The sequence below is a fragment of the Desmodus rotundus genome, chromosome 8, assembly GCF_022682495.2.
Source record: "Desmodus rotundus isolate HL8 chromosome 8, HLdesRot8A.1, whole genome shotgun sequence".
NCBI classification, from domain to species: Eukaryota; Metazoa; Chordata; class Mammalia; order Chiroptera; family Phyllostomidae; genus Desmodus; species Desmodus rotundus.
This window is the reverse complement of record NC_071394.1, coordinates 53,360,220-53,386,737: the sequence shown is the minus strand read 5'-3', so window position 1 is coordinate 53,386,737 and position 26,518 is coordinate 53,360,220. Positions and strand designations below refer to the sequence as shown.

The following is a 26,518-nucleotide window of genomic DNA, read 5'->3' as shown; positions in this document are numbered from 1 at the left end:
AGGTGCCATTCGACCCTACAGGACATCTACTACATTATGCCATGCTATCAAGGCACAGAGTCATAGCAACTCTACCTGATAACATAGGAAAAAACACAGGGAGGCTGCCAAAATGAGGAGACAAAGAAAATGGCCCAAATGAGAGAATAGATCAAAACTCCACAGAAAGAGCTAAACAAAATGGAGATAAGCAATCTATCAGATGCGGAGTTCAAAACACTGGATATAAGGATGCTCAAGGAACTTAGTGAGGAGCTCAGCAGCATAAAAATGATCCAGCCAGAAACAAAGGATTCATAAATTGAAATAAAGAATAATGTACAGGAAACAACAGTAAATGAAGCTGAGAATCAAATCAATGATTTGGAACATAAGGAAGCAAAAAGCAACCAATCAGAACAACAAGAAGAAAAAAGAATCCACAAAAATTAAGGTAGTATAAGCAGCCTCTGAGACAACTTCAAAAGGTCCCAAGTTCATATCTTAGAGTTGCCAGAAGGAGAGGAGAAAGAGCTGTAAATTGGAAATCTATTTGAAAAAATAATGAAGGAAAACTTCCCTAATTTGTTGAAGGAAGTAGACATGCAAGTCCAGGAAGCACAGAGAGTCCCAATCAAAATGGACCCAAGGAGGACCACACCAAGACACATCATAATTAAATACCAAGGGTTAAAGATAAACAGAGAATCTTACAAACAGCGAGAGAGAAAAGCAGAGAGTTGCCTACAAAGGAGTTCCTGTAAGAGTGACAGCTGATTTCTCAAAAGAAACTTTGCAGGTAAAAAAGGGCTAGCAAGAAGTATTCAAAGTGATGAGTAGCAAGGACCAACAACCAAGATTGCTGTATCTGGGAAAGCTATCACTTAGAATGGAAGAGCAGATAAAGTGCTTTCTAGAGAAGGTAAAGCTAAAGGAATTCATCATCACTGAGCCATTATCACTTGAAATGTTAAAGGGCCTTATTTAAGAAAAAGAGGATCAAATCAATGAACATTAAAGTGACAACAAACTGACGGCTATCAACAACTGAATCTAAAAAATGAAAAGATAAACAAAAACAAAATAAGCAAACAACCAGAACAGAAATGGAATCATGGGTATGGGGATCATTTGGAGTGTTAACAGCTGGGAGTGGGAAGACGGAGAAAGGGGGAAATGGTGCAGGGATCAAGCATAATTGGTAGGAACAAAATAGGCAGGGGGATATTAAGAATAGTATAGAAAAGGGAGAAGGCAAAGAACTTAAATGCATTACCCATGGACATCAACTAAGTCGGGGAGGGTATTGCTGGAAGGAAGGGATGTTATAGGGTGGAGGGGGGCAAAAGGGAAAAAATATGGACAACTGTAACAGCATAATCAATAAAATATACTTAAGTGTATATAGTTATATATAATTATATACATTATAGATTTATATATTTGTAAAGTGTCATATATATGTAGATATGTGTGTGAGTATGTGTGTATATATATATATATAACACTTTGTGAATTTGAGAGGCATTGCACAGTAGTCTGCTAATCTTCTCTATCATTCCAAATTCAGTATATATACCATTGAAGTGAGTATTCCATTTCAATTTTAAATGATATCTTTGCTGGATAAATTAGTGTTGAAGGTAGGTTTTTGCTTTAAGAAAAAATTTTTTAATCCTCACCCAAGGACATTTTTTCATTGCTTTTAGAGAAAGGCGGGAGGGAGAGAAGAAGGGTGAGAGAGGGACAGAGAGACAATGGTGCATGAGAGTAACATTGTTTGGTTGTTTTCTTACACACACACTGACCAGGGATTGAACCCACAACCTGGGTATGTGCCCTGACTGGGAATCAAATCTGTGACATTTTAGTTTGTGAGATGTGGGATAATGCTCCAACCAACTGAGCCACACCCTCCTGGGCAGTTTTTGCTTTATTTCATTTTGGATATTTCATGTCAATCCATTCTGACCTGAAATGTTTTTGTTGAGAAATCAGCTGACAGTCCTATGAGAGCTTCCTTGTAAATAAGTCTTTATTCTCTCACTGCTTTTAAGTTTCTCTCTTTATCTTTAACCTTTGACATTTAAATTATGTTGTGTCTTGGTATGGGCCTCTTTGGTTTCATTTTGTTTGGGACTCTCTGCACTTCCCAGACATGTGTCTTTTTTTCTTGACCAGGTTAGGGAAGTCTTCAATCGTTATTTCTTCAAATAGGTTCTTGATCCCTTGTTCTCTCTCTTCTTTTTCTGGTACCTCTATGGTGCAGATGTTGTTACACTTCATTTTGTCCTAAAGGTCCCTTAAACTATCCTGATTTTGTGAAGTTTTTTTTTTTTTCCTTTTTCTCTGATTGTGTTTTTTCTGCTGCCTGTCTTCCAAGTTGCCAATTTGATCCTTTGCTTCATCCAATATGCTGTTCATTTCTTCCAGAGTATTTTCATTTCAGATATTGTATTCTTCATTCCTTACTGTTTTTTAATGGTTTTTATATCTTTTTTCATGCTGTTGTAGTTCTCACTAAATTCCTTGAGCAATCTCATAACCATTTTTTTTCAACTCTATTTGTTGATCATTTGTTTGCCTCCATTTCTTTTAGCTCTTTTACTGGAGATTTCTTTTCTTTCATATGGCAAATGTTTCTATATTTCCCCATTGTGGCTACCTCTTTGTGTTTCTTTGTAAGTATTAGATAGATCTGTGGTGACTCCTTGTCTTGTTAGGGTGGCCTTATGTAGTAGTTGTCCCGTGGGACTCACTGGCATAGTCTCCCTTATCTCTTTAGCCTGTTACTCCAGAAATGACCTTTGTGTAGATTAAGTGGGCCCTTCTTTTATAATTAAGTCTTGATTGCTTTTGGCTTGTTTGTGCATGGGGTTGACCCTGAGCCTGGGTGATTGTGAGGATTGACTCTAACCACAGTGTACAGGCTGCTGTGTATGTGGTGATTACAGGATTCAGAGTTCACCTCAGTAGGGTGTGTGTCTACTAAGATCTCCTTTTGGATATGCCACTTGTTAAAGTAATTGGATTCTTCCCTGATGTTGTCTGAAGCTGGCCACTAGGTGTATTGGTTCTAGGGCCTCTTAATAGGAACTGTGGTACAGACCAGTGTCAGATACTGCTTGTTACTGGCCCTGGAATTGTGTTTGGAGCTTAAAGGAATTCACATTTTATTCATGCCTCTGCTTGGGCTGTGTGTGCTTGGGAAGGCCCAAAGTACATACCAAGGGCAGCTTCTACCACCAGCAGTCCTGAGGGCAGATGAGCAGTAGTCCAAAGGAACTTGAGATCTGTCACGGCCTACCTTTGCCTGCCGGCTGGCTGATTAGTCAATCACTGAAAGATCCACTGGCGGTAGTTAAGTTGCATGAAGGAGGTTCTCAGTGAGTGGTGTTCACCAGCCTGATAGCGATTCAAATTCTGTACCCGTGATTGGTCTGATGCCACTCAGCAATTGTTCCCAGGTATACAATCTAGCTACTAACCTCCATGTGCCTGCAGACTTTTTGGCTGGAGCAGGGTCACAGGGAGTTGTCAAGGTGAGGCCAGCAGAGTCAGGTCTAAACAACCAAGATTTGGCTCTGTGAAAGGAGGCATCTACACTGGTCGGCATGCAAGGGAAAAATGGCCATTGTCCTAGAGGCGTACAACTCAGTCTGTCTAAGATTCTGCCAGGATCTTGAGCTCAACTGGTCGGTGACTCTGGGAGTCAAGAGGGTGAGTCTAGTAGATACCTGTGAAGAGGAGGTGCCAGTCAGGCTTGGGGAAAGGTAGGGAGATTGACTTCCCTGCCCCAGAGCCACTCAACTCAGTCTCTCCCAGCTTCTGCCCAGACCTCATCAGGGCAGCACCATTAGGAGTTGAGAAAGTGGGGCCAACTAAAGCCCAGAGGGTGGGGCTAGAGCATCTTCCTTGAGAGGGAGACTCTAGTCAGGTTCATGGGTAAGTGGCTGGATGACCCTTACCCCAAAGCCACACAACACCATCACTGACACTATACCTTCTCAGATTGCCCAGGTGTTTAATTCTTAACCCAGGGAGCTGACTCCTCAGCAGGACCTGAGTTCCACAGGGTGGGTGACATGAATTCCATAGAGTGGGGTTACTGCTTTCTCCCAAGGGGAGTGCTCCACTCAAGAAAAATGGCATCTACGGTGCAGGATTGTGACTCCGCAAAGGCGTCCCAGCAGCTGACTCCTCAGCTCTCTCCCTAGAGCCTCTAACCCTAGTTTTCTCGTACAACTCCAGTCTGTTCCACCCTCCCTTCGCCAGAGCCCAGGTTGAGTAGGTGCAAATGAGATTTTGTGCGTTGGCCCTATAGGATAGTGCCTCTATATCTAGAAGGCTCCTGTCTCTTTCTGGCAGACAGAATTTCTGCTGGCTTTTATAGCCAGATGTTATGTGGGTGCCTCTTCCCAGTTCTGGTACTGTGGGCTGGGGAGCCTTTTGTTGGGTTGAGACCCCATGCTCCTCAGGAGGAATTGTTGCAACTGAAATATCTCTCAGTCACTGTCTGTGGGAGTGAGGCCAGCCCTTTTCGCCCTTTCCTACCAGTCTTGAAGTGGCTTCTTATGTAAATCATTGGTTATACTATTTACCAAGTCTTCAGGTGGTTATATAGGTTGATTGTTCTATATTTTAATTGTAATTCCAGTTTGGTCCTGGGAGGAGATGAGTATAATATCCACCTAATCTGCTGCCATCTTGGATGCCCTCTGATTTTTTTTAAATGTAAATAGATATTTACTAGAATGATGATGGTTTAATAGCGATCATGGTGTTTACATTCCTAAGTTCTGGTGCATCTATCTGTCTGCAATTAATTACCTGCAGGAATTCTCTGGGCAGATTGGAGCAGAGGTGTTGTGTGTGGTACCAGTGTAGTTCTTAATGAATAAATGCAACTGTAAAATGGTGATTCTGTTTTAGGGCTCCAGATACTTCTTCATGTAAGCAGTGTTCTTCCTCTATTTTTACTTTTTGCCTACAGCCCAATAGTTCCTACAGTTTATTTGTGTGATACAGGACTTGACTTTAACTATTTCCTTTCATATTTTATCGTGCCTTTTTTTCTCCTGTCTAAAGTCATAGGTTTAAAGAAAACTACATTTTAAAAATAATTAGATCATTGTGGAAAGAATAACTGTATTTTGCCTTTTTTCTTGTGTTTATTATATTTTTAAGTAGAGCTCTTTGAGACACTAGGTATATCATTGAGGCTAAGCTTGTGAACTCCAGAGCCAGACGGCTTATGTGTGCATCCAGCTCTGTTACACATCAGATGTCTCACCTTGTACAGGTGTTTAATGCCTCAGTGCCTCAGTTTATCATCTGCAAAATGCAGATGACAGTAGTACCTACGTTCATAGTGTTGTTTAGAGGGGGAGTATGCATGAGTTACTTAACATAAACAGAATGGTATGAAGAAGAATTTACATGTATATTAAGTAGAGGTAGACATGTGTAAAGTAGAGGTTCTTTGACATGTTTGTGATTATGAGAATTTTTAAAAATTTGCCATTATATATTATACACACATACACCCAGAAACAGTGCTTAGAGGAAAACAAGTGCCCATTGGATAACAATGTAGGTAGTAGTGATATGTATAATGTGTATTAAAGTAAGATCTTTAGGCTATTGTGGAAAGAGTATATGGTGCAATTAAAAATCATTTTTAAAAAAATCATTAACACTAATGACTGACATTTTTTGAATGCCAGGCACTGTGGTAAGTCCTTTTCTGGTTTCGATAACTATTTCCTCATGTGGCTAGTTATGTAATACTGCTGAATTTCCTTAACGTCTCTCTAAACTTTGATATATCATCTATGAGATAGGTGTTGATACCTGTTCTTTTTACCTCAAAGAGATACTGTTAAAGTAGAACAAGATCATTTAGTAAGATGTTCAGTGAACTGGTTCATAATCATATATTATAAAACATTAATAAATTGTGTAGCATGTAGTCATAATGGTAATTAACTAATCTTGATTTTCTTGAGATTATAGCTGTTTTAGGAACTGCTAACTTCTCTGAATCAAATATATATGTGTAATATGTCTTTATTTAAAAATAAAATTTAATATATATGTATTTATTAATAAAGACTTTTATGTAGGGCCTCTATGTCCACAGTTATCAATCATCTTTTTGCAATACATGGAGATTGTTATGTTTATTCTTGCTGTGTATTTGTGATTAATACTCAGTTATCTTTTTTGTTAGAATAGTGAGTCCATACCTAAATTCTCCTATAGGAGTGTTCTGCCTATTAGGATTTATTATTGACTGAAGCTCCGAACCCACTACATTTAATTGTTTACCACTGCCTGCAGAGCAGATTACAAGTCCTTTTCTACCTCAGTGTCATAACTCATTGTATTTTTTTGTATACCTAGCACTTTGCTAGGTAAAACAGAAAACAAGTAATCTGAACATGTTTACGGGATAAGTAAACCAAGAAGAATGAAAGAACTCAAACTGATCTGAAGTAGTCCATATTTCTAATAATCAGAAAACTGAGCTTCTAAGAAGTCTCTAAAAAATGGATTACTGACCTAGGAAGATTGGGCTTTTAGGAAGAGAATGTAATGTCAAATAAGTTAAAATTTGAATGGTTTATCTATTTGTCTCTGGTTGGAAGATATAAAATATAAATGCAACTATTCTGAAGCTTTTCTTTTAAGTAAACCTAATACATTATAATTCATTAAACAGAGGCGGACTAGCAGAAAGACTAAATGGACTACAGAATCGAGAGAGATCTGCTATTTCTTTGTGGAGACATCAATGTGTTTCTTACCAAAAGACACTTTCAGGTAAGGCTTTCACTGGCATCTGAGACTGTGGGTAAAAATATGCCAGTTAAAATTTTTACATTAAAATATATGAAGTTGATCATTACTGTTTTCATGACCTTACTTTTCTTTAGGTGTCCTATAGGTCTCAGAAATTGTTCCAAAAGATGAGCCCATTTGTATAAGGTCTTAATGATTTCTCCCCATAGAGTTTCTCATAGGTCAACAGGAGACTTATTCTTAAATATCTGAGTTGGAGCATTACATATCAGACCTTTTTCTTGCAATATCTAACCCAGTAGCTTTCAAACTTCTGGGATTGTGACCCATAGTAAGAAGTGTATATTAAATCATCTCCTAATACACACATGACATTCACATACACACAATACACACCCCTCAAACTAATACTTCATGAACAACAATAACATTAGTATGTTCAATATACTCTGCACTCACTTTTATTTTTACTTTAATCCTAGTTCCATTAAACTGATGCAGGCTTTTCCAGTGATTTTCAAGGTGCAGTTCAAAAGTTGCTAAGACAAGCAGATGACTGAAACTTGTGTTTTTTAACATTTGTTTTTTATTTTTAAAATATTTCACACACCAAGAAAAGCTTTTTCTCCTATGAGACAATGTTCTTTTTCATAGTTTCTTCCTGGGTCGCCCCTTTATTTGGAGTGAGGGAAGAGGTGTGTGGGCATGGTCATCTATTCTACATTTACTATTAATAATCATCTCTCCAAAAGAGGGCATTTAATATACAATAGCCAAGATATGGAAACAGCCAGAGTGGCCATCTGTGGACAATTGGAAAAAGAAGTGGTACATATATACAATGCAACAGTACTCAGCCTTGAATAGGAGTTAAATCTTGCCATTTGCAACAACATAGATGGACCTAGTGGGTATTAAGTCAAGTGAAATAAGTCAGACAGAGAAAGATAAATACTGTGTATTTTCACTGTTCTGTAGGATCTAAAAACGAAATAAACAAAAGAGATACAAACTCTTAAGGTGCAGAGAAAAAACTGAGTTGCCAGATGGACGAGGACTGGGTGGTCTGGGTAAAAGGACTGAGAGGATTAAGAGGTACAGATTGGCAGGTACAAAATATTCAGGGGGAGTGAAGTACAGCATAGGGAACATAGTGAATAATATTGTAATGACTGTGTATGGTGCCAACTGGAGAGTAGGCTTATTGAGGGAATTACATTGTAAGTTATATAAATGTCTTACCACTATGCTGTTTACCTAAAACTAATATAATGCCGAAGGTCAACTGTAATTGGAATCCTTTAAATTAAAAAACAGTTGTCTCTCCAGAGATACTTGGAATATGCATTTTAATAGACTCACAGGTTATTTTTGCACATATTAAAAGTATAAAATAGAACCACAGCTCTAGATAGAACTAGTATTAAATATTTCTTTAGAAGACTTTTGAACTCTTGTCTTAAAATCCTTTCCAGCTGTATTTTAACAACTGTCTTCTCTCTTTCACAGTTTTATATTAGAGTATTATGACATAATACCTACACTTAGGACCCAAGAATAATTTTCCTGTTATATGAACTTATGGATCAGCCTATAGTAACATTTATTACTTTGTATCTTGTCATTTTTTATATCAAGGATTATAACATTAAATAATCATTTTTATAACTCATTTGATCAGTCAGAAAGCCAAGCATGCATTAAGATTGCCTAGTGGTATTATTCAGGGAAGTCAGTAATACACTGGCTTAAGCACAAAAAAGAACTTAATAGTACTCACAGATTGAAAGTCACAGGGAGAAGACCATGCTTCAAGCATGTTGGTTTTGAAAGGTTGGTACATCTTCTCCATGTGGTAAATCCCAGCTTCAAGTCCAATAAAAAGAATTTCTCTCCTAACATTTTATCAGAAATCCTGAAATGATTTTTATTGATATGACTGAGACATGTATCCCTTCTTGAACTAGTCACTGGTGGGGAGAGTATAATATAGAGCACTGTGGTAGCCCAACGCTTAACTCATGATCATTTTCTTTTCAGACTTATTTAATAAACATCAACTAGAACCTTTATGACTTTACAATATATTACCTCATTTTCACCTTTTAGTCATCTTTCACATTCTTCTATTTATAAGTATACACATGTGCATACTTAACCTATGAATGGTCTTGACCTGGAGTGATCACTTTTTTCATTATCTGTTCATCTCCACTTCTAAATAGTTTCCTTTTAATCTTTGTGTCATTCATCATTTTAAATTTAGTTTGCAGTTCTATGTATTATAAACTTCTTTTGTTCTGTTTGAACCAGGAAAATACGGTCTTGCCACTAAAATTCTCAAACTCGATCCTCTTTCCCATTCTGCTTTTGCCGCCCTTCTTTGAAGTAATTGCATAAATGGTAAGCTTGGATTTCTTTGAGACTATATATAAATATTTGAATCATTAGATTTCAGAGAGAACACTTTTATTTCTTAGTGATAGAGATCCACTTTGTATTCAGAGGTTAAGGTAGGGTTTTGAACTGTAGGATGGAAAAGACAGGGTGGGAAGAAAGGATAAGAGGAAGATAACAGACCTGACTGGAATACTCATCTTTTTCGTGGAGTTTTGCTACAGCACACTTAGAAGGCCAGAAAATTGGAGGTACCACTTATATACTACATTGGTATTCATACCAGACCCTCTTTTTTTTTTTTCTTCCAAAAAGGTAGTATGCTAATTCTTGAGAGTTCTTAGAGATCTTCTAATCTAAACTCCTCTTTGGGGTATTAAGGAGAATATTGCCTAGAGGAGGAAAGTGACCGGTCCTGGTTACAGAAAGAAACAGTGACATGCACTTTCAATGATAACACATTGAAAATAATTTTTTTACTCCTTTACCAATTTCCTCTCAATAGTACTATTGAGGAGTAACTGAACACTCCATATTGGGCTTTATATGTCCATTAGGTAACTATTTTGAATTTTGTTGAATTTATACTCTCAAAAAATTGTAAATATATTCAAGGTGAAAACAAGACTTGGAAAAATTTTATTTAGGACCAAAAATTTCTAGGAAATATAGAAAATAGCTTCTGGCTGCTCTCTTTTCTCCTTCTGCATTATCCTCATAGTTGTGTCACATTTGGGGTTTCTCTGTCTGGCAGGTGCAATGCTGAGGGCTCGCTGTTGAATGTATATTAAGTCATTTAGTATGCAAAATAATCTTCTAAGATAGAGTTTGCTCTTCTGATTTTCTAGATGAGGAAATTGTAGGTTAAAAATATGGTATAGATGAGCAAGCTCAGATTTGAAGTATCTCTTAAGTCCATGTTCCTAGTCACCAATCTATACAGGTGTTCATTAGATTATTTGTTTGGGCTGGAGGAAGTTAGGATTTAAGGAGGCAAGAGGTTAAGGCATCAGCAAAATTAGAAGTATTGATATAAATATGAGTTTTATTTGGGGAAAAATAGTAGTCTTTCAATGCGTAGGTCTGTATTGCATACTTGAAACAGCACTAATGGAATTGCATAGGATGTAAGGTTGCAAAGACTGTGTTAATTGTGGATCTGTGTGGCTAGGATGCCATTAAACTCTTACGATTTTGGTAGGAAGATGGCAGATTGTCTTCTTATTGTTCATATTAGTACATACTAGAAATCACTGTACATCAGTGTCCTAGCTTCTTATTACAGTAAAATGACCAAATAAACACAAAGTTAAAAGAGAGTATTTTCTGGAGGTTGAAATCCAAAAATACTAAGTACAGCTGGGTATCTGAAATGAAGAGGGAAAGGATGACCTTTTTTTTTTGTTTGGCTCATAACAAATAGCTAATTTGGAATGTTCCTAAATAATTTTCCTTCTTAAATTTGGGGTTGGAGGGTTTGTAATGATACCATGAGGAAAAAAAAAGACAAAAGCAAAATAAAACAAAAAAAAATCAGAACCAAAAATTAATTTATTGATTTGATATATGAATGTGATAGCCTCTAATGGATATTTCTCTTAGAAATCTCAAGATCTTTGGAATTTGGATTTTAGCTTTTAAAATTTATTTTTATTTTAGTTTGAATTATAGTGGACATACAATACTGTGCTAATTTCAGGTGTACAACATAGTAAATCAAGGTTTCTATATTTTACAAAGCGATCGCCACAGTAAGTCTAATGACTGTCACCTTACGTAGTTATTATGATGTTATTAACTATTCCCTGCAGAGTCAATAACATTAGCCTACCTTATTTTACAGTGCGAAGTTTGTACTTCATCATCCCCTTCCCTTTTCCGCCCAACCCCTTACCCTCTTCCCCTCTGGCAACCATTTTTGTTCTGTGTATCTATGAGTTTGTATTTTTCTTTTGTTTGCTCATTTGTTTTGTGTTTTGGAACCCATATATAAGTGAAATCATATGGTATTTTTCTTTCTCTGTCCTACTTACTTTAGTTAACATAATACCCTCTAGGTCAGCAGTCCCCAACCTTTTTGGCACCAGAGACTGGATTCAAGGAAGACAGTTTTTCCATGGATGGGGGCAAGGTGGGGTGAGGGTGGGGGAACAGGAAGCAGAGCTCAGGCAGTAACTCGAGTGAAGCTTTGCTTGCTCCCTGGCCACTCACCTCCTGCTGTGTGACCCAGTTCCTAACAGGCCACAGAGTGGTACCTGTCCGCAGCGCCAGTGGTTGGGGACTTCTGCTGTAGGTCCATCCATGTTGTAGCATATGGCAAGATTTCATTTTCTGTATGTCTGAGCAGTATTCCATTGTATATGCAGGGGTGAACACATGAAACAGAGTTTGATCTTGTATTATTTTTTTATTAATTATTGTGTTATTTTCCGTATGAACATCTATAACCCTACTTTTGCCCATCAGTGTATGTACTACATATACTTTTTTCATTCACTTATCGATGGACACCTAGGTTGTTTTCATATCTTGGTTGTTATAAATAATTCTGCAAAGAATATAGGGGCACATATATCTTTTAAAATTAGATTTTTTATTTTTATTTTGGACAAATACCCAGAAGTGGAATTACTGGAGTACTATTTTTAATTTTGTGAGAACTCTTCATACTGTTTTATATAGTGGCAACACTAATTTGCAGTTCCAACAGCAGTGCACAAAGTCTCCGTTTTCTGCACATCGTTGCCAATACTGTTGTTGTCATTTTGATAATAGACATTCTGGCAGGTGTGGGGTATCTTATTGTGGTTTTGATTTGCATTTCCCTGATAATTAGTGATATTGAGCACTTTTTCATATGTCTGGTGGCCTGTATGTCTTTCTTGGAGAAAAGCCTGTTCATGTCCTTTTCCCTTCGTTTAATTGGATTTTTTTGTTTTGGTGTTAAGTTGTAAGAGTTCCATATATATATGTATAAGTTATATATATATATATTATGAATAACTTTATTATGAATAACCATTATCATACATATATGATAATAACACCAAATTGAATGTTATTTGCAAATATCTTCTCCCATTGAGTCCATTGTCTTTTTATATTATTGGTGGTTTCCTTCACTATGCCAAAACTTCTTAGTTTGTTAAGAAGTTTTAGAGTCTTAGAGTTTCATTTGTTTAATTTTTTTGTTGTTGCCTTTGCCCAGTCATATACAAAAAAAAAAAAAAAACTAAGACTGATGTCAAAGAGTTTACTTCCTATGTTTTCTTCTGTGAGTTTTAATTTAAGACTTTAATCCATTTTGATTTTATTTTTGTATATGGTGAAAGAAAGTGGTTTAGTGGGGGTTTTTTTTTTTGCATCTACCTGTCCACTTGCCAATTATTAAACACCATTTGTCAAAGAGACTGATTCCCCCCCCCCATTTTATATTATTTCCTCCTTTGCTTTAGATTAGTTAATTGACCATAAAATACAGGCTTTTTGGGCTTTTGTTCTGTTCTATGTGTCTGTTTTTATACTACTACCATACTGTTTTGATTACTATTGCTTAATAATATAGTTAGAAGTTGGGAACATGATACCACCAACTCTGTTTTTGTTTCTCAAGATATCTTTGGCTATTTGGGGTCTTCTTTGGTTCCGTATAAATTTTAGTATTGTTTGTTCTAGTTCTGTGAAAAATATCATTGGCATTTTGCTAAAGATTGCACTGAATGCATACATTGCTTTGGGCAGTAGGATATTTTAACAATGTTAATTTTTCCAGTCCATGAGAACAGCATATCCTTCAATTTATTTGTGTCCTCTTCAGTTTCTTTCATCGTTGTCTTAGTTGTCTGAGTATAATTCTTTTATCTCCTTAGTTATATTTATTCCTTGGTATTTTATTCTTTTTGATGCATGCAATTACTATCTTTGTAAATGGGTTTATTTTCTCAATTTCTCCTAATTTGTCATTTGTGTATAGAAATGCAACAGATTTCAGATATTAATTTTGTATCCTGCAAATTTACTGAATTCATTTATTAGTTGTGATAGTTTCTTGTTGTAATCTCTAATGTTCTCTAGATACAGTCTCATGTTATCTGGAAATATTGACAATTTACTTCTTTCTTTCCTATTGGTTACCTTTCATTTCTTTCTTTTTAAATCTTTATTTATTGGTTTTAGAGAGAGAGAGGAAGGGGGAGAGAGAGAAAGAAACATTGATTTGTTGTTCCACTTATTTATGCATTCATTGGTTGCTTCTTATATGTGCCCTGACTGGAGATTGAACCCACAAACTTGGCATATGGGATGGTGTTCTAACCAACTGAGCTACCTGGATAAAAGGACCTTATTTCTTCCCTGGTCTACTTGCTATGGCAAGGACTTCTAAATACTATGTTGAATAACAGTGGTGACAGAGGGCTTCCTTGTCATATTCCTGATTTTAGAAAAAAGCTTCAGCTTTTCATCTTGTGTGTGATGTTACCTGTGGTTTTGTCATACATAGCCTTTATTATGTTGAGGTATGTTCTTTATATGTTTTGCTGAGGTTTTTTATCGTTAATGGATGCTGAATTTTTTGAAATGGTTTTTCTGCATCTATTGAGATAGATGATTTTATCCTTCATTTTTTTAATCTTTTGTATCCCATCAATTGATTTGTGGATAGTGAACCATCCTTGCATTCCTGGAATAAATCCCACTTGATGATAGTGGATGACATTTTTAATGTATTGCTGAATTTTCCAGTATTTTGTTGAGGATTGTTATGTACATATTTATTATGGATATCGGCCAATAACTTTTTTTGTAGTGACTTTGTTTGTTTTTGGTACATTGGTGATATTGGCCTTATAGAATGAGTTGGAAGCATTCCTTACTCTTTCTTTCTTCTTTTTTTTTTGCAATAGTTTGAGAAGAATACATGTTTAAATGTTTCATAAAATTTACTTATGGAGAAGTCTGGTCCTGGACTTTTGTTTGATGGGAGTTTTCTGCTTACTGATTTACTTTTGTTACTAAGTAATTGGTCTATACAAATGTTCCTTTTCTTTCTGATTCAGTTGTGGAAGATTATGTTTCTAGGGACTTATTTTTTTCTTTTACATTGTCCAATAATCTGGTATATAATTGTTCATATTATTCTCTTAGAATTTTTGTATTTCTGTGGTGTTGTCACTTCTCACCTTTAGCCATCTGCTGGCTATTAGGATTAGTTATTGAAAGATCCTCAGGCATTATGTAAATTGCATGAGGCAGGTACTCAGGGATTCACTGAGTGGTCTTTACCAGGGTCATATATATTCCAACTTATCACCAATACTGAGTCTGAGGCCACTCAGCTAGTGTCAGAGTACGTTGAGGCCATCCATCACCTGCTTGAGGCCTCGGAACCTTTGTGGTGGGGTGGGGTCTCAGGGTGTTGTCAGGGTGGAGCTAGTAAAGTTCACCAGGCTACGGCAGGTTATGATTTGCCAGGTGGGTGGAGAGTCTGCACAGCAACAGTGGTGCCTGTGGTGTGCTGGAAGATAGCCCTCTCCCTAAACGCACTCCACTCAGTTTCTTTCTGTGTGTCTCTTACACCCCTTGAACTCCTTGAATTCTTTGAGGGGTTTTTAAAGAAGGTAACAACACGGGCCCAGACTGGTTGCCACTGGCAGAGTCTATAGTCCTGGGCGTATAGTGCAGGGCAGGGCCTGTGGGATTGTCAGGGTGGAGATAGTGCAGCTTCCTTTACTAACATTATGTGGAATCGGGGATTAACACAGGAAAGGTCGCCCTGTTGGGGATGTGGGACCATGGCCCTAGCCCCAAAGCCACACAATTCGGGTTTTCCCTGTGTGTCTCTGGCACCCCCGAGGTTGCCCAGAATGTTTTGAAATTTTTAAAGAAACTGCAACATGGGCCCATGCTAATTGCTGCTAGCAGAGCTTACAGACACAAGCCAGTAGTAGGGATTCTGGGAATCAGGGTGGGGTTAGTATAGCTAGCTCACCAGGCTAATGCTGTGAGGGGATAGTGCTGGACCCAGGAAAGATGACATTCTCCAGTGGTGCAAAAGAAAGACTCCACAGAGGGACATTGGTGGCTATTCCTCTAGTCCTGTCTTTGAAGCCACACAACATTGTCTTTCCCTGTATAACTGGCATCCTTCAAGCCACCATTCCTCCTCCAGAGCCCAGGACGTGTACCTGTCAGCCAGCTTGTGTGCAAGTTCTTTTAAGAGTATGCCTGGGTTTCCAGTGGCCTTTTTTCTCACCAGGGCAGAATCCCTCCTGATTTCCACAACCAGAGGTTATGTGGGCTCTTCTTCCCAGCACGGGGTTGAGACCCCTCACTCTTCTGGATGCTGAGATAATCCCTCCATATTCTCAACAGTCCTCATATGGGTGTGGAGTCAGCTTGTTTCTTTTTTCATCTTCTCTTACCAGTCTCAATGTGGTTTCTTCTGTATATCCTTAATTATAAGATTTCTGTGCAGCTAGTCCTCGGGTTATCCAGGCTGATTGTTTTATAATTTAGTTGCAGTTTTGATGAGGTCATGGGAGGAGGTGAATGCAACTTCTACTTACTCTACCATCTTGAACCAAATCCTGCTTTCTGCAAATTACCATTTTGTTTTGAAATATAACACAAAAAAGAAAACTGTAGATAAGCAGCTTAACACATAGTTGTAAAGCAAGTACCGCTATAACCACCAGTACTCAAATAATAGAACTAGGTGGTTTTCTTTAAGTTTAGTATTTTTTAACTGACTAGAGAAATACGGTAAATTGGTGCCGTGTCTCTTTTTTTTTCCATAATAAATGGCCATAATATTTTAACTCATGTTTTATTTTGTTTTGTTTTACTCTGTCTCATTTCTTCTGTCTATGTAAGAGCATCCAAACCTACAGACACTTTTTATTATAGTTTATTTAAGCCAAACTTAGAACATATACCAGGGAGCAAGATTTCACATGCTCTATCGAATAATAGTTTTGCTGCTGCTTTTATGAATTTATGATTAAGGAATTTTACATGAGAGTGGGAGAAAGCTAGGTAGGGATCAGATTAAAGGATAGTTAACAAGACTGTGTTTTCTCAAGGGTGGATTTGCTTTAGAGGGGTATTACTTCTCACATCTTAAAGGTTGTGTAACCCAGATGCACAAGAACAATGGAAAGCGCTGCCTTAAAATCCTCTTACTAAAGAAATTACAGCACTGGGGTGGGACCACCCACCACGACCTGCCCATTTAGGAATTTATAATCAAATCACCCTGTGAGGTTACTTTTCATAGAGCTCCATTTTTTGTGTCCACATTTTCATTCATTCATTCATTCATTCAAACTTCTAATAAACAGCAAATACATATCTATCACTGATAAAACTAACCCTCCTAGAACTAAAAATCGTTTGCTTTTTTACTTAAAATATTAAAGCTTTACTCTTTAGAAGTATACAAAACAGTATTTTACACTTGAAGATGTTTTAATAATGTCTGTAAGATTCTACCTATTGAAGTACAGTTGGAAAATCAGACAAAAGAAAAAAAGAAACAAAGCCAAAAGAAATAAAGCATTATTCTTTAGTAATTATAAAGGAGAATGACTCCAATGAATTACTCCTTGAATAATATGTTATTGTAAACGCCTCAAAGCATTCTAACTCATACTTTTTAGACTTTCTTCACACGATATTATAGTTTGGAAGTATTAGTAAATGTTGTAAAATGTTGAAAACTGTTTAAAAGGTCATTATTGGAAAAGGTTTGAAGACAGTATCTTTTTAAGTATTCCTTTTATAAAAGAAGTAATTTGTCAAAACCAAATACATATTTTCACAATTAAGACAGAGGGGAAATGTGAGATGGTAGAGAATTCCACCCTGAATTTTACTTATGAAGTACTAGAATGTACTCATATACCTTTGTGTCAGGAAGTGAAAAATTTAAAAACAAGACTGGTCTTGCAGTGAGGCAGTTTTTCAGAATGCAGAGTTCTTTGTCCTTGACCATGATTAGCTACGGACGCACTCACAGACTTGGTTTTGTAATCTCCTACACCACCACAGGGTCCCCTTTGGCACTCCTCCTGAGATCTCCTTGTTACCAGCATGACCCTTATACTACATTTCTGTGCTCCTGATGGAAAGGACAGCTGGGACTGTGAGAACACGTCCTCAGTGCCCTTCTGGGCCACCCCAGAAGGAGTGGCTGTGACACGCATGGAATGGGGTCTCTGTGGCCTTGCTGGCTTCTACCTTTTTCTGTTTTCAAGGGGCTTCTTTGAGGCTGAGGGGCCCCTGAAACAGGGTCATGTTCCAGACTTGCCATTTAAGTGGTTAAGAGAGGGAGAAGAAATGTCAGGGCCAACAGTTTCTGTACAGAGCAGGAAGAGTTCTCTATAGATATGTATGTGCCTGAACCATTTACCTCATTTCCTTGATGCACTATTTTCTCATAATTAAAGAGCAACCTGAGGTAGAAAATGTTTGGATGATCATTTCTACCAAAGCAAGTTGGCTCATAAGTAATATCCTTTAATTTAGTTGAAAAATAACTATTGAAAATACATATGTATAATCTAAGTCTCTTAATATTTTTGTATTTAAACTAGGAGAGAAGTATATAGTGAGATGTACATTTAATTTGGCCAATTTCTGACAATATTTTATGCCTATTAAATCTTTAGTTTATGTGAGGATGTAGGGGATTTTGGGCATAATATGACATGTTTTTATAATATGTATGTTTATTTAAGTTTATAAAGTAAGAATGACATGGATTGAAGAAATCTTGATAGTTTTGTAGTTCCAAGTCTTTAAAAAAGGGTCACTTTAATTTATCTTAAACTCTTTGATATACCACCCTTTCTTTCAAGGGAAGGGGCACCGCTTGTGACCTACTCTGTGTATATTAGGCCTGATTTGGCTGAAGAGTTTTTACTGTAGTTCCTTTTCTTAACTTCCGCTTTCCTCTGGGGTTAAGGGAGCTGTGTCTGGATTATCTCCAACTTCCCTCTGGTCAATAAAACCAGAAAGCCAATTACAGTGTTTAAGCTTTATTTATTTATTTTGTGTTTCTTTTATATCCATAGCCACATTTCAGTGCAGCAGTAGTATTTAACATAATTCTTTGTAGTCATGGGCAAGAAGAATTCACATGCATATTCTTGGCTGAGTTATTAAGAAACAAACTATGATATTTTGTCTACTGTTAAAGCTGTGATTTCATGTCCCAAATGACTATACTTTTCAGTAATCATTTTAAGTGTAAGTTAACCAAAGAGTAAAGAGTTTATATTTGACTTTTCTAATACCAAGTTATTTCATAATTTTATTGAAAATAATGATAGGAGCTGCGAAAAAGAAGAAGGGATACGAAATCCCAGACTCACCTCTGGCTAACATATTGGTGTAACATATTTGTTACACCTTAGCTACTTCTGTCTCACCTTTTCACCTTCATTCCTAGAAATAAATTATGTCTTGTAAATTTTTCTACATAAAAATCTATGAAAGGAAGTTTGATGATACAGCAGAATTAAATGATGCATTCAGGTTCCCTGTAGATTTAATTAATTTATGCTTTCTTTGTTTCTTTTTACATGAAATGAAAAATAGCTCTTACACACTTGTAAGATTATTTTTGCATAGACCTGAGGCTTAAAAGGATCTTTATTTCTCTTTTGTAAATGATCCAAAAATAAGACTATAAGGTTAGCCCATTCCAAATGAATTATGAAGTGGATAAAACATATTTCCTATTGAATTCCATATGTGGCTTGATAAATAAAAATTCATTTGTAGTGTTATATTGGGACCTCATTAATGACAAAAATTATTTATATGTCAGAAACTCTGTTTTTGACCTTTAGAAAAGTATGGATATTGACAAGGCAGGGTTTTCTTTGGCTTGCTCAGCCAGCTGTCATTTGTACCCTCTGGCCTAGTTCAGTATCGCTCTGGCATTTGTCCACGCTCTGAAATCTTGTGCATGTCATCTTAGCCTTTTGATCAATCTAGTTTTCCAAACTTCTTTGGCTCATTTTTATTTTGAAAGGAATGAAAGTTTTCCATTTGGGATTCTGTTGACTGGAAACCTGTTTGACAGTACATGCGCAGGCTTGACTGTCCTCATCTTTCAGGGGAGATCGCCAGGGAACAGTAAGTGAACAGCTAGGTGGCCCTGCTCTGGCAACACAAATCTACGTACGGGCTGCTGCTTATCTATCATGCAGTACAATTTATCACTCTCCACAGATGTGGTGGTAAATTTTTCTGTTACAAAATAGGAAGCTTTCAGTCTTCAAATAGAATAAACCAGTTCTTGGACTAGTAAAATGCCTTGTAAAGTTGTTAAAAATTGGAAACTATGCTATTGTATTGTGATTGAAAAGAATAGCCTGAGATCTACTCTCTCACCCCCTTCCATCCCAGTTTGACACTGCTTCACTTCTACCAGTGTCTAGGCATTGTCGTTCCTGGTTGCTGTCTTCTCACAGCATTCACACAGCTAGTTGCCTTTTTCTTCAAGAACAGTACTTCCTCTTGGTTTGCCTTTTCCCATGTTCATTTTCCTTCTTGGTTCTTTGCTCTCTCCTCCTTGCCCTCTTCTTGTTCTCTGTGCCCTTCCTGGATAATTGGGGATCTTCATGTCACCTCCCCTGGGATTTCTGGGAGGTCTGGTAATTCCATGTCCCGTGGCTTTCCTGGCCAGCACCAGCAACACCTGCATCGAAGCATCCTACAGGCCCCCTCAGACCCATCATGCCCTGGTTCTTGCCTTCCCTGGTCCAGTCTTCTCTTGGGCTCTCTTGCATATGTTATCAATTCATCTGTTCCCTAGATTCTGCTGATTCTACTCAAGTGAGATTTCTTCATTTATCCCATCTGCTACTAGTTAAGGCCCATATTCCCACGTGCCTAGATTATTGTGTCAGTCTCCATCTGGTCTCCCTGCCAGTGACTTTTCCTAATTTTCAGCCTATCAAGGTTATCATCCTAAGACGTAAATCTGATATCACTCTTCTGCTTTAAAAAAATTTCTCTTGACTGGCTCTTATCTCTGGAAAAATATTTATCACTTTTAAACTCTCTAGTGTGACATTTTTTATTGTTCTCGCTGCATACCTGATGTAGTCTCATTTCCCGCGGCCCTTTCTGTATACTGTATACCTTACACATGTGCACAACACTAAATACCTCTTTCCTGTGAAAAAGCTGTGTCATGATACAAGTGAGGCCTAACAGACTTTTCTCTCTTTGCTTGTAATTATACTTCAAGTATCACCTTGTATTGTAATCATACAAAGTATAAGTAAATGATAACTGCAAAGTACTGCATATATATATATAGGGCGTACCCAGCAACCCTGAGCAATGCTGGTAACTCAGCGAGTGTTTATGAAGTTAACAAATAAATATCAGTGGTGAAATTTGCAATATTCCGTGACATTAGAGTGCAAAGATGGTCCTAGTCAGTAGATGTTGATGCTGGTCCCAACTCTGCTGGAGCTAAAGGCCTATGTGGGTCACTTGATTTGTGCCTCAGTTTCTCTACTGAGAAAAGTTGACTTCGTAAAGCTTCAGGTTATTTCTACTTTTAAAATTCTGTGTGTTGTTGCTGTTTTACCTTGCCTTATATATAATTCCATGTAAAATCATTCTCTGTGCATATTTCACTTTATAGTTTCTATGAATATTTTACGTTTCTTTCACTTTTTCCATGATCAGAATTCCCTGATCTCTCATTGCATGCCTTTCAAGAGAGGCACTTTTATCACATTATCTCATTTTAATTCTTAAACTAATTTTTCTTCTCCTTTCCCCTTTCTTCCCTACTAGTGTTTGTTACAATGTTGTTGGAAGGAAATAGCACCCAAGACTAAAATACCCACTTTTGTTTAGTAGATGTGAATTTGCTATACTTCTATTGACATGCCCTGCTCTGGCTAATTATAGATATTGCCTATTTTGACCCAATTTAATATAACTTAAGATTACTTAGTTCCTTCCTGAGAAGCCCCATCTCTAAATACAACCACACTGTAAGTCAGAGCTTCAACATACAAATTTTGGGGGACACAGACATTCAGTCTATAACTTTTCATCCCTGGACCTAAATTTAAGTTCTCCTCACATTCAAGCTACATTTGTTCCATCACAACAGCACCAAAAGTTTAACTCATTCCAGCATCATCTCTAATGTCTAAAGTCCAAAGTCTTATCTAAGTGTCATCAAAATCAGATATGAGTGAGACTCTAGTACAATTCATCCTGTGGCAGAATTTCTCAACAGCTGTGAGCCTGTGAAACCAGACAGTTTATGTGCTTCCAAATACAATGCTGGGACAGATGCTGAATAGACAGACATTCCTATTACCAAAGGAAGAAATAGGAAGGAAGGGGTGATAAATTCCAAGCAAGTCCCAGAACTACCAAGACAAATTTCATTAGATTATAGGGCTCAAGAAAAGTTGTCTTTGGTTCAGTGCTCTGCCCCTACAGGTCCACTAGGGGTGGTATTGTCAACCCCTATGGCCTGTGTTTGGCCTCTCACCCTTGTGGTTCTGTGCAAAGACTCCACCCCTAAACAATGAGGTGGCCCCATCCTTTGAATCCCAGAAGAAATATTCAGCCCTGCCCCTTAACCTGTGGTTAGAGGGGCAGCCCTGATGATGTCTGAATTAATTTCCTTTGGGGTCATTCTTCCCTTTTTTGAAGGATTATGCACATTCACAGAATAGCTGTATTGCCCTGTCCTGTAGAATGGAAGAGGTTCAACAACCCTTCTTCATTTCCTCTGGTCTCAGTCTCCTTCAGTTCAAACTGGCATAGTGTCTGCTCATATAATCCCATAATCTCTTTATTGAATGGTCTTGTAGCCACACCCTTGGTGTTCTCTTCCCAGCAAACATACTTTCTCATTTTTTGCAGTATGGACAGGCTTAGCCTTTTCCAGGTCATAAAGTTCTGCTTCATTCTTTCATTATTTCTCTTCTCTCATATTTTACTGTAAGAAGTTAGAAGGACCCAAGTTGTATCTCTAACATTTTATTTTTAGAAACCTTTGCTGAATGTCTAATCTCACGGTTTACAAATTCTATCTTCTACAAAACGCTAAAACACAATTCAGCCGAGTTCTTTGCCACTTTACAACACAAATTGCTGTCTTAGTTAGTTTGGGCTGCTATAACAAAATACCATAGGCTGGGTGGCTTAAACAACAGATATTTACTTCTTATGGATAAAGTCTAAGTTCAAGGTGCCAGTGTATTCAGTTCCTATTAGTGCCAACTTCCTGGTTTATAGACAGCTGCCTCCTTACTATATTCTCACATGAGGATACATTAGCTTCCTTCTTAAAAGGACACTAATCCCACTTATGAGAGCTTCATTCTCATGACCTAATTACCACCAAAGACCCAACTCCAAATATCACCTTGGGGATTAAGGCCTCAACATAGGAATTTTGAGGGACACAAACGTTTAGTCCAAAGTAATTTCCTTTCCTCTAGGTTCCAATAACCTCTTCTGCGTATCAATTTGATACCTCACCAGAATCACCCTGAAAGACCATATTTCTGGAATGTACCTTACTTAAAACTTCATCCTTTACCCATTACCTAGTTCCAAAGCTGATTTCATATTTTTAGTTATTTGTTACAGTAGAACCCCACTTCATTATATCAAAATCTTAGCTCAGGCTACCATGACAAAACACCATAGACTGGGTGGCTCATATTTCTGGAGGCTGGAATTCCGAGATCACAGTACCACCGTGACTGGTATCCAGTGAAAGCTGTACTTCTGGCTTGTAGGCAGCGGCTGTCTATCTGGCTGTGTCCTCATGTAGTCTTTTCTCTGTGCTCAGCAGAAAGACAGGGAGGTCTCTGCCTTCTCTTATAAGAATACTAATATTTATTTATTTATTTGCTTACTTATTTATTTTTTCCCACTGAGGACAGTTTTTCATCGCTTCTTAGAGAGAGAAAAACGTTGGTACAAGGGAGAAGCATCAGTTGGTTGCCTCCTGTACATCCCAGGATGGGGATTGTATGCTGCTGAACCGAGGACTAAACTCGCAACCTAGGTATGTGTCCTGACTGGGAATGGAACCTGAAACCTTTTGGTTACCGGACAATGCTCCAACCAGCTGAGCCACACCAGCCAGGGCAACATACTGATCTTATCTGCTCAGGGCCTCACCCTTATAACCTCATTCAGTCTTAGTTTCTTGGAGATCCTGTCTCCAAATATAGTCACACTGAGGACTAGAGCTTCAACATACAAAAATTTGGGGGGGGGGGCACAAACATTTAGTCCAGAGTACCCCCTTTTTGTCTGATTTTATATATACTTTGCCTTTCTGGTGCCTTTATATGCTTTTTCCTTTCTTGGACTTCTTAAAACACGGAACCTTCTATTGTCCATTAACCCTCTACAGAACAGTAAGGCCAGTCCTGCAGAATATTTCACAGTGACATGCCTGGTAACAGCACTGTGACACTGTGATCACAGGTGGCTGGCATGCTGTACTATGTTCTGATTGTTCTCATTTCTGTGAACTATGATAAAAATTCCTGGTCAGTATTGTTTTCTTTTTATTTTTAAGGGTTGGGTTTCAGATTTTTGTTTCATACTTAGAATTATTGTGGCTTTTGGCAAAGAATATTTTAAACTGGGTAAAAGGCAAGAAAAAAATGTGGAATCAAGAAGTGAAAGCACAATTGTTTACAGTTCAGTGAGCAGTTGTGGTTAAGAAATGTGTCTGTTCATCGTTACCAGATGACTTAAAATTTTATGAGGGAACATAAATTTTAAGTAATTGTGCTTTTTACAAGGTAAAGATATGAGTTCTTCAGAATTTAGTATTTATATATTATAATCTAGACCTCTCCTTAGAGCTTTATGAATTTTACTGTGAAATAATCAGTAAAATGAATCTGATAACAGTTTAAAACATTTGCTCAGAAACTAAAACTTTGATTTACCAAGCATTATTAATAATGCAATGATACAATTAATCAGAGATTCACTTACTGAATACTCACAGGAACATAATATTGCTGGGTTTTGGGGAACCATTGGTAAAATAAGTCTTAGTTGTAACTTCTAAAAAGAAAAGATAGTATAAGTATGTACAAATAAATACAATTCACCTTTCAGTGCATGTTAATAAGAAAGCAGTGGTACAATGGTGAATAGATAAAACATCATTTGGATTTGATGTAGGAAAGTATTATTTGTTTATTTTTCTCATTAGAAAGAATACTTGAATCACATGAAATTTGCATTCTCTGGGTGCATATATATCAATCCTGTTGAGGTAAAGGGAGGTGGGTGAAAACCATCTTGGTTTGGCAGTGAAATCAAGACTAGAAAATTAGTCCCCGAAGTCTTATTTTGTTTATTTTTTTTATTTTTTCCTGAAGTTCTTTACATCAGTTTCTATTAGGGTTTATTCAGCTCATACATATTTATTGGTACTAATGCAGGTACAGAACAGAGTCCATAGTTTAATAGATGAAATTATTCTTTGTATTAAATTTTTCATAAGTAAGAGGTACAATGATGACATAAAGGAGAATAGTACGCTCTGCTGGATGGAAGAGGAGAGTTGTGTTCAGAGAGTTCACCAGGGAGACGGTGGTGAAAGCCTTTCTTAAAGTATGGTTTATTTTTCATCTTATTGTAGAACTAATTTAAATTTACTTGAGTAGAGCTGTAGAATTTGAATTTAGAACAGTAAGAAGTAAAAGGTAACAAGGGCATTTCTATTGCAAAGCAGTTTGGATTTTTTTCAGTGGATAGCCATTGAAGGGTTCAAGTACAAATGTTGCTCATTTAATTTACACTTATAACTACCGGTCAAGATGGTGGCATAGGTAAACACAGCTCATCTCCTTGCACAATCACATCAAAATTACAACTAAAATATAGAACAACCATCACTCAGAACCATCAGAAATCTTTGGCTGCAAAAACCAGAAGGGATTTGAGTAGGTGGAAGATTCTTCTGAAGTCCCAAACAATTCCTCTTAAAGAAGCCACACACAGATTGATTCAGACTAACGTTCTCTGAGCTCCAGCACCAGAGTAGCAGCTTGAAAAGCACCAGTGGCGTATGGGGAACAACAAAAGTGTCCAACATCTAGGCGAAAGCTGGGGGGACAATAGATTTCTCCCAGACAGAAAGGTGGGCAGAGGCCATTGCCCCTTTTCTGAACCCTCTCCCAACAGAGCCTACAGGCAGGTGCCATATCTGAGATTCCATCAACCTAGATAACACTGTTTGTGCCCCCACCCCCTCCACTGGAGATCCTCTGAAGCTTTGTCCCAGCCAATTACAGGCCCACCCAAACTATTAACAATGGCTTTTCCATATGAATGGCTGATCTTGGCTCCTGCTTCACAACTTCCTAAATCCTATCAAACCAGCAACAGCTGGCTTCAGTGAGCCCCCAGCCCCCTGTACCTCTGGCTAAGTGGTCCCAGGCACAACACTAGCAGCAGCCAGCCTAGGTTCACAGCTTAGATTCTCCAGGGAAACTCTAAGCCCAGCACAGGTAGCAGCCATCTACGCATTGCTTTATAGCTCATTCAGGGTGGCCCAAGGCAGAACACAGGAGGGGGCTGACTGTGGCCTGCACCACCTGGGAAACAACAGAGCCTGTGCACCCAGTGGACAGCTGCAGACCACGTCGGAGCACCACCACTTTGCCCCTGCACAGCTGATCCTCCACAGAGGGGCAGAGGTACAGGTCAGTGGTCAGCACCAGTCCTTGCCACTGACTGGCCTGGGTGAATCCCTTGCTTTGACCTGCTGACAGCAATCAAGGCTCAGCTACAAGAGGAGGGCGAACACAGCCCACATGAAGGGCACATCTTGCCTACTCAGCTTGAGTGATGGGGCAGCTGTGCCACTAGATCCTACAGGCCACCTACTACATTAGGCCACACTACCAAGAGAGGGAGTCATACGAGCTCTACCTAATACATAGAAACAAACACAGGGAGGCTGCCAAGATGAGGAGACAAAGAAATACGGCCCAAATAAAAGAATAGATCAAAACTCCAGAAAAAGAACTAAACAAATTGGAGATAAGCAACCTGTCAGATGCAGAGTTCAAAACACTGGTTATGAGGATGCTCAAGGAACTTAGTGAGGACCTCAACAGCATAAAAAAGACACAGTCAGAAATGAAGGGCATACTAATTGAAATAAAGAACAATTTACAAGGAAACAGCAGTAGAGTGGATGAAGCTGAGAATCAAATCAATGATTTGGAACATGAGGAAGCAAAACACATCCAATCAGAACAAGAAGAAAAAGGAATCCATAAAAAAAAATGAGGAT

At 37.8% G+C, this 26,518-nt stretch overlaps 1 protein-coding gene across 4 annotated transcripts in view; it reads left to right on the top strand.

The window, feature by feature from the left end:
- Positions 1-26,518, top strand: part of SPIDR (scaffold protein involved in DNA repair) — a 345,021-nt gene that overhangs the window by 110,487 nt on the left and 208,016 nt on the right. For all 4 annotated transcript variants that reach the window (XM_045186107.2, XM_045186106.2, XM_024578257.3 and 1 more), the window contains exon 7: positions 6,704-6,804. In XM_045186107.2, coding sequence (XP_045042042.1) covers positions 6,704-6,804 — 101 coding nt within the window. The remainder of the gene's footprint in view (positions 1-6,703; positions 6,805-26,518) is intronic.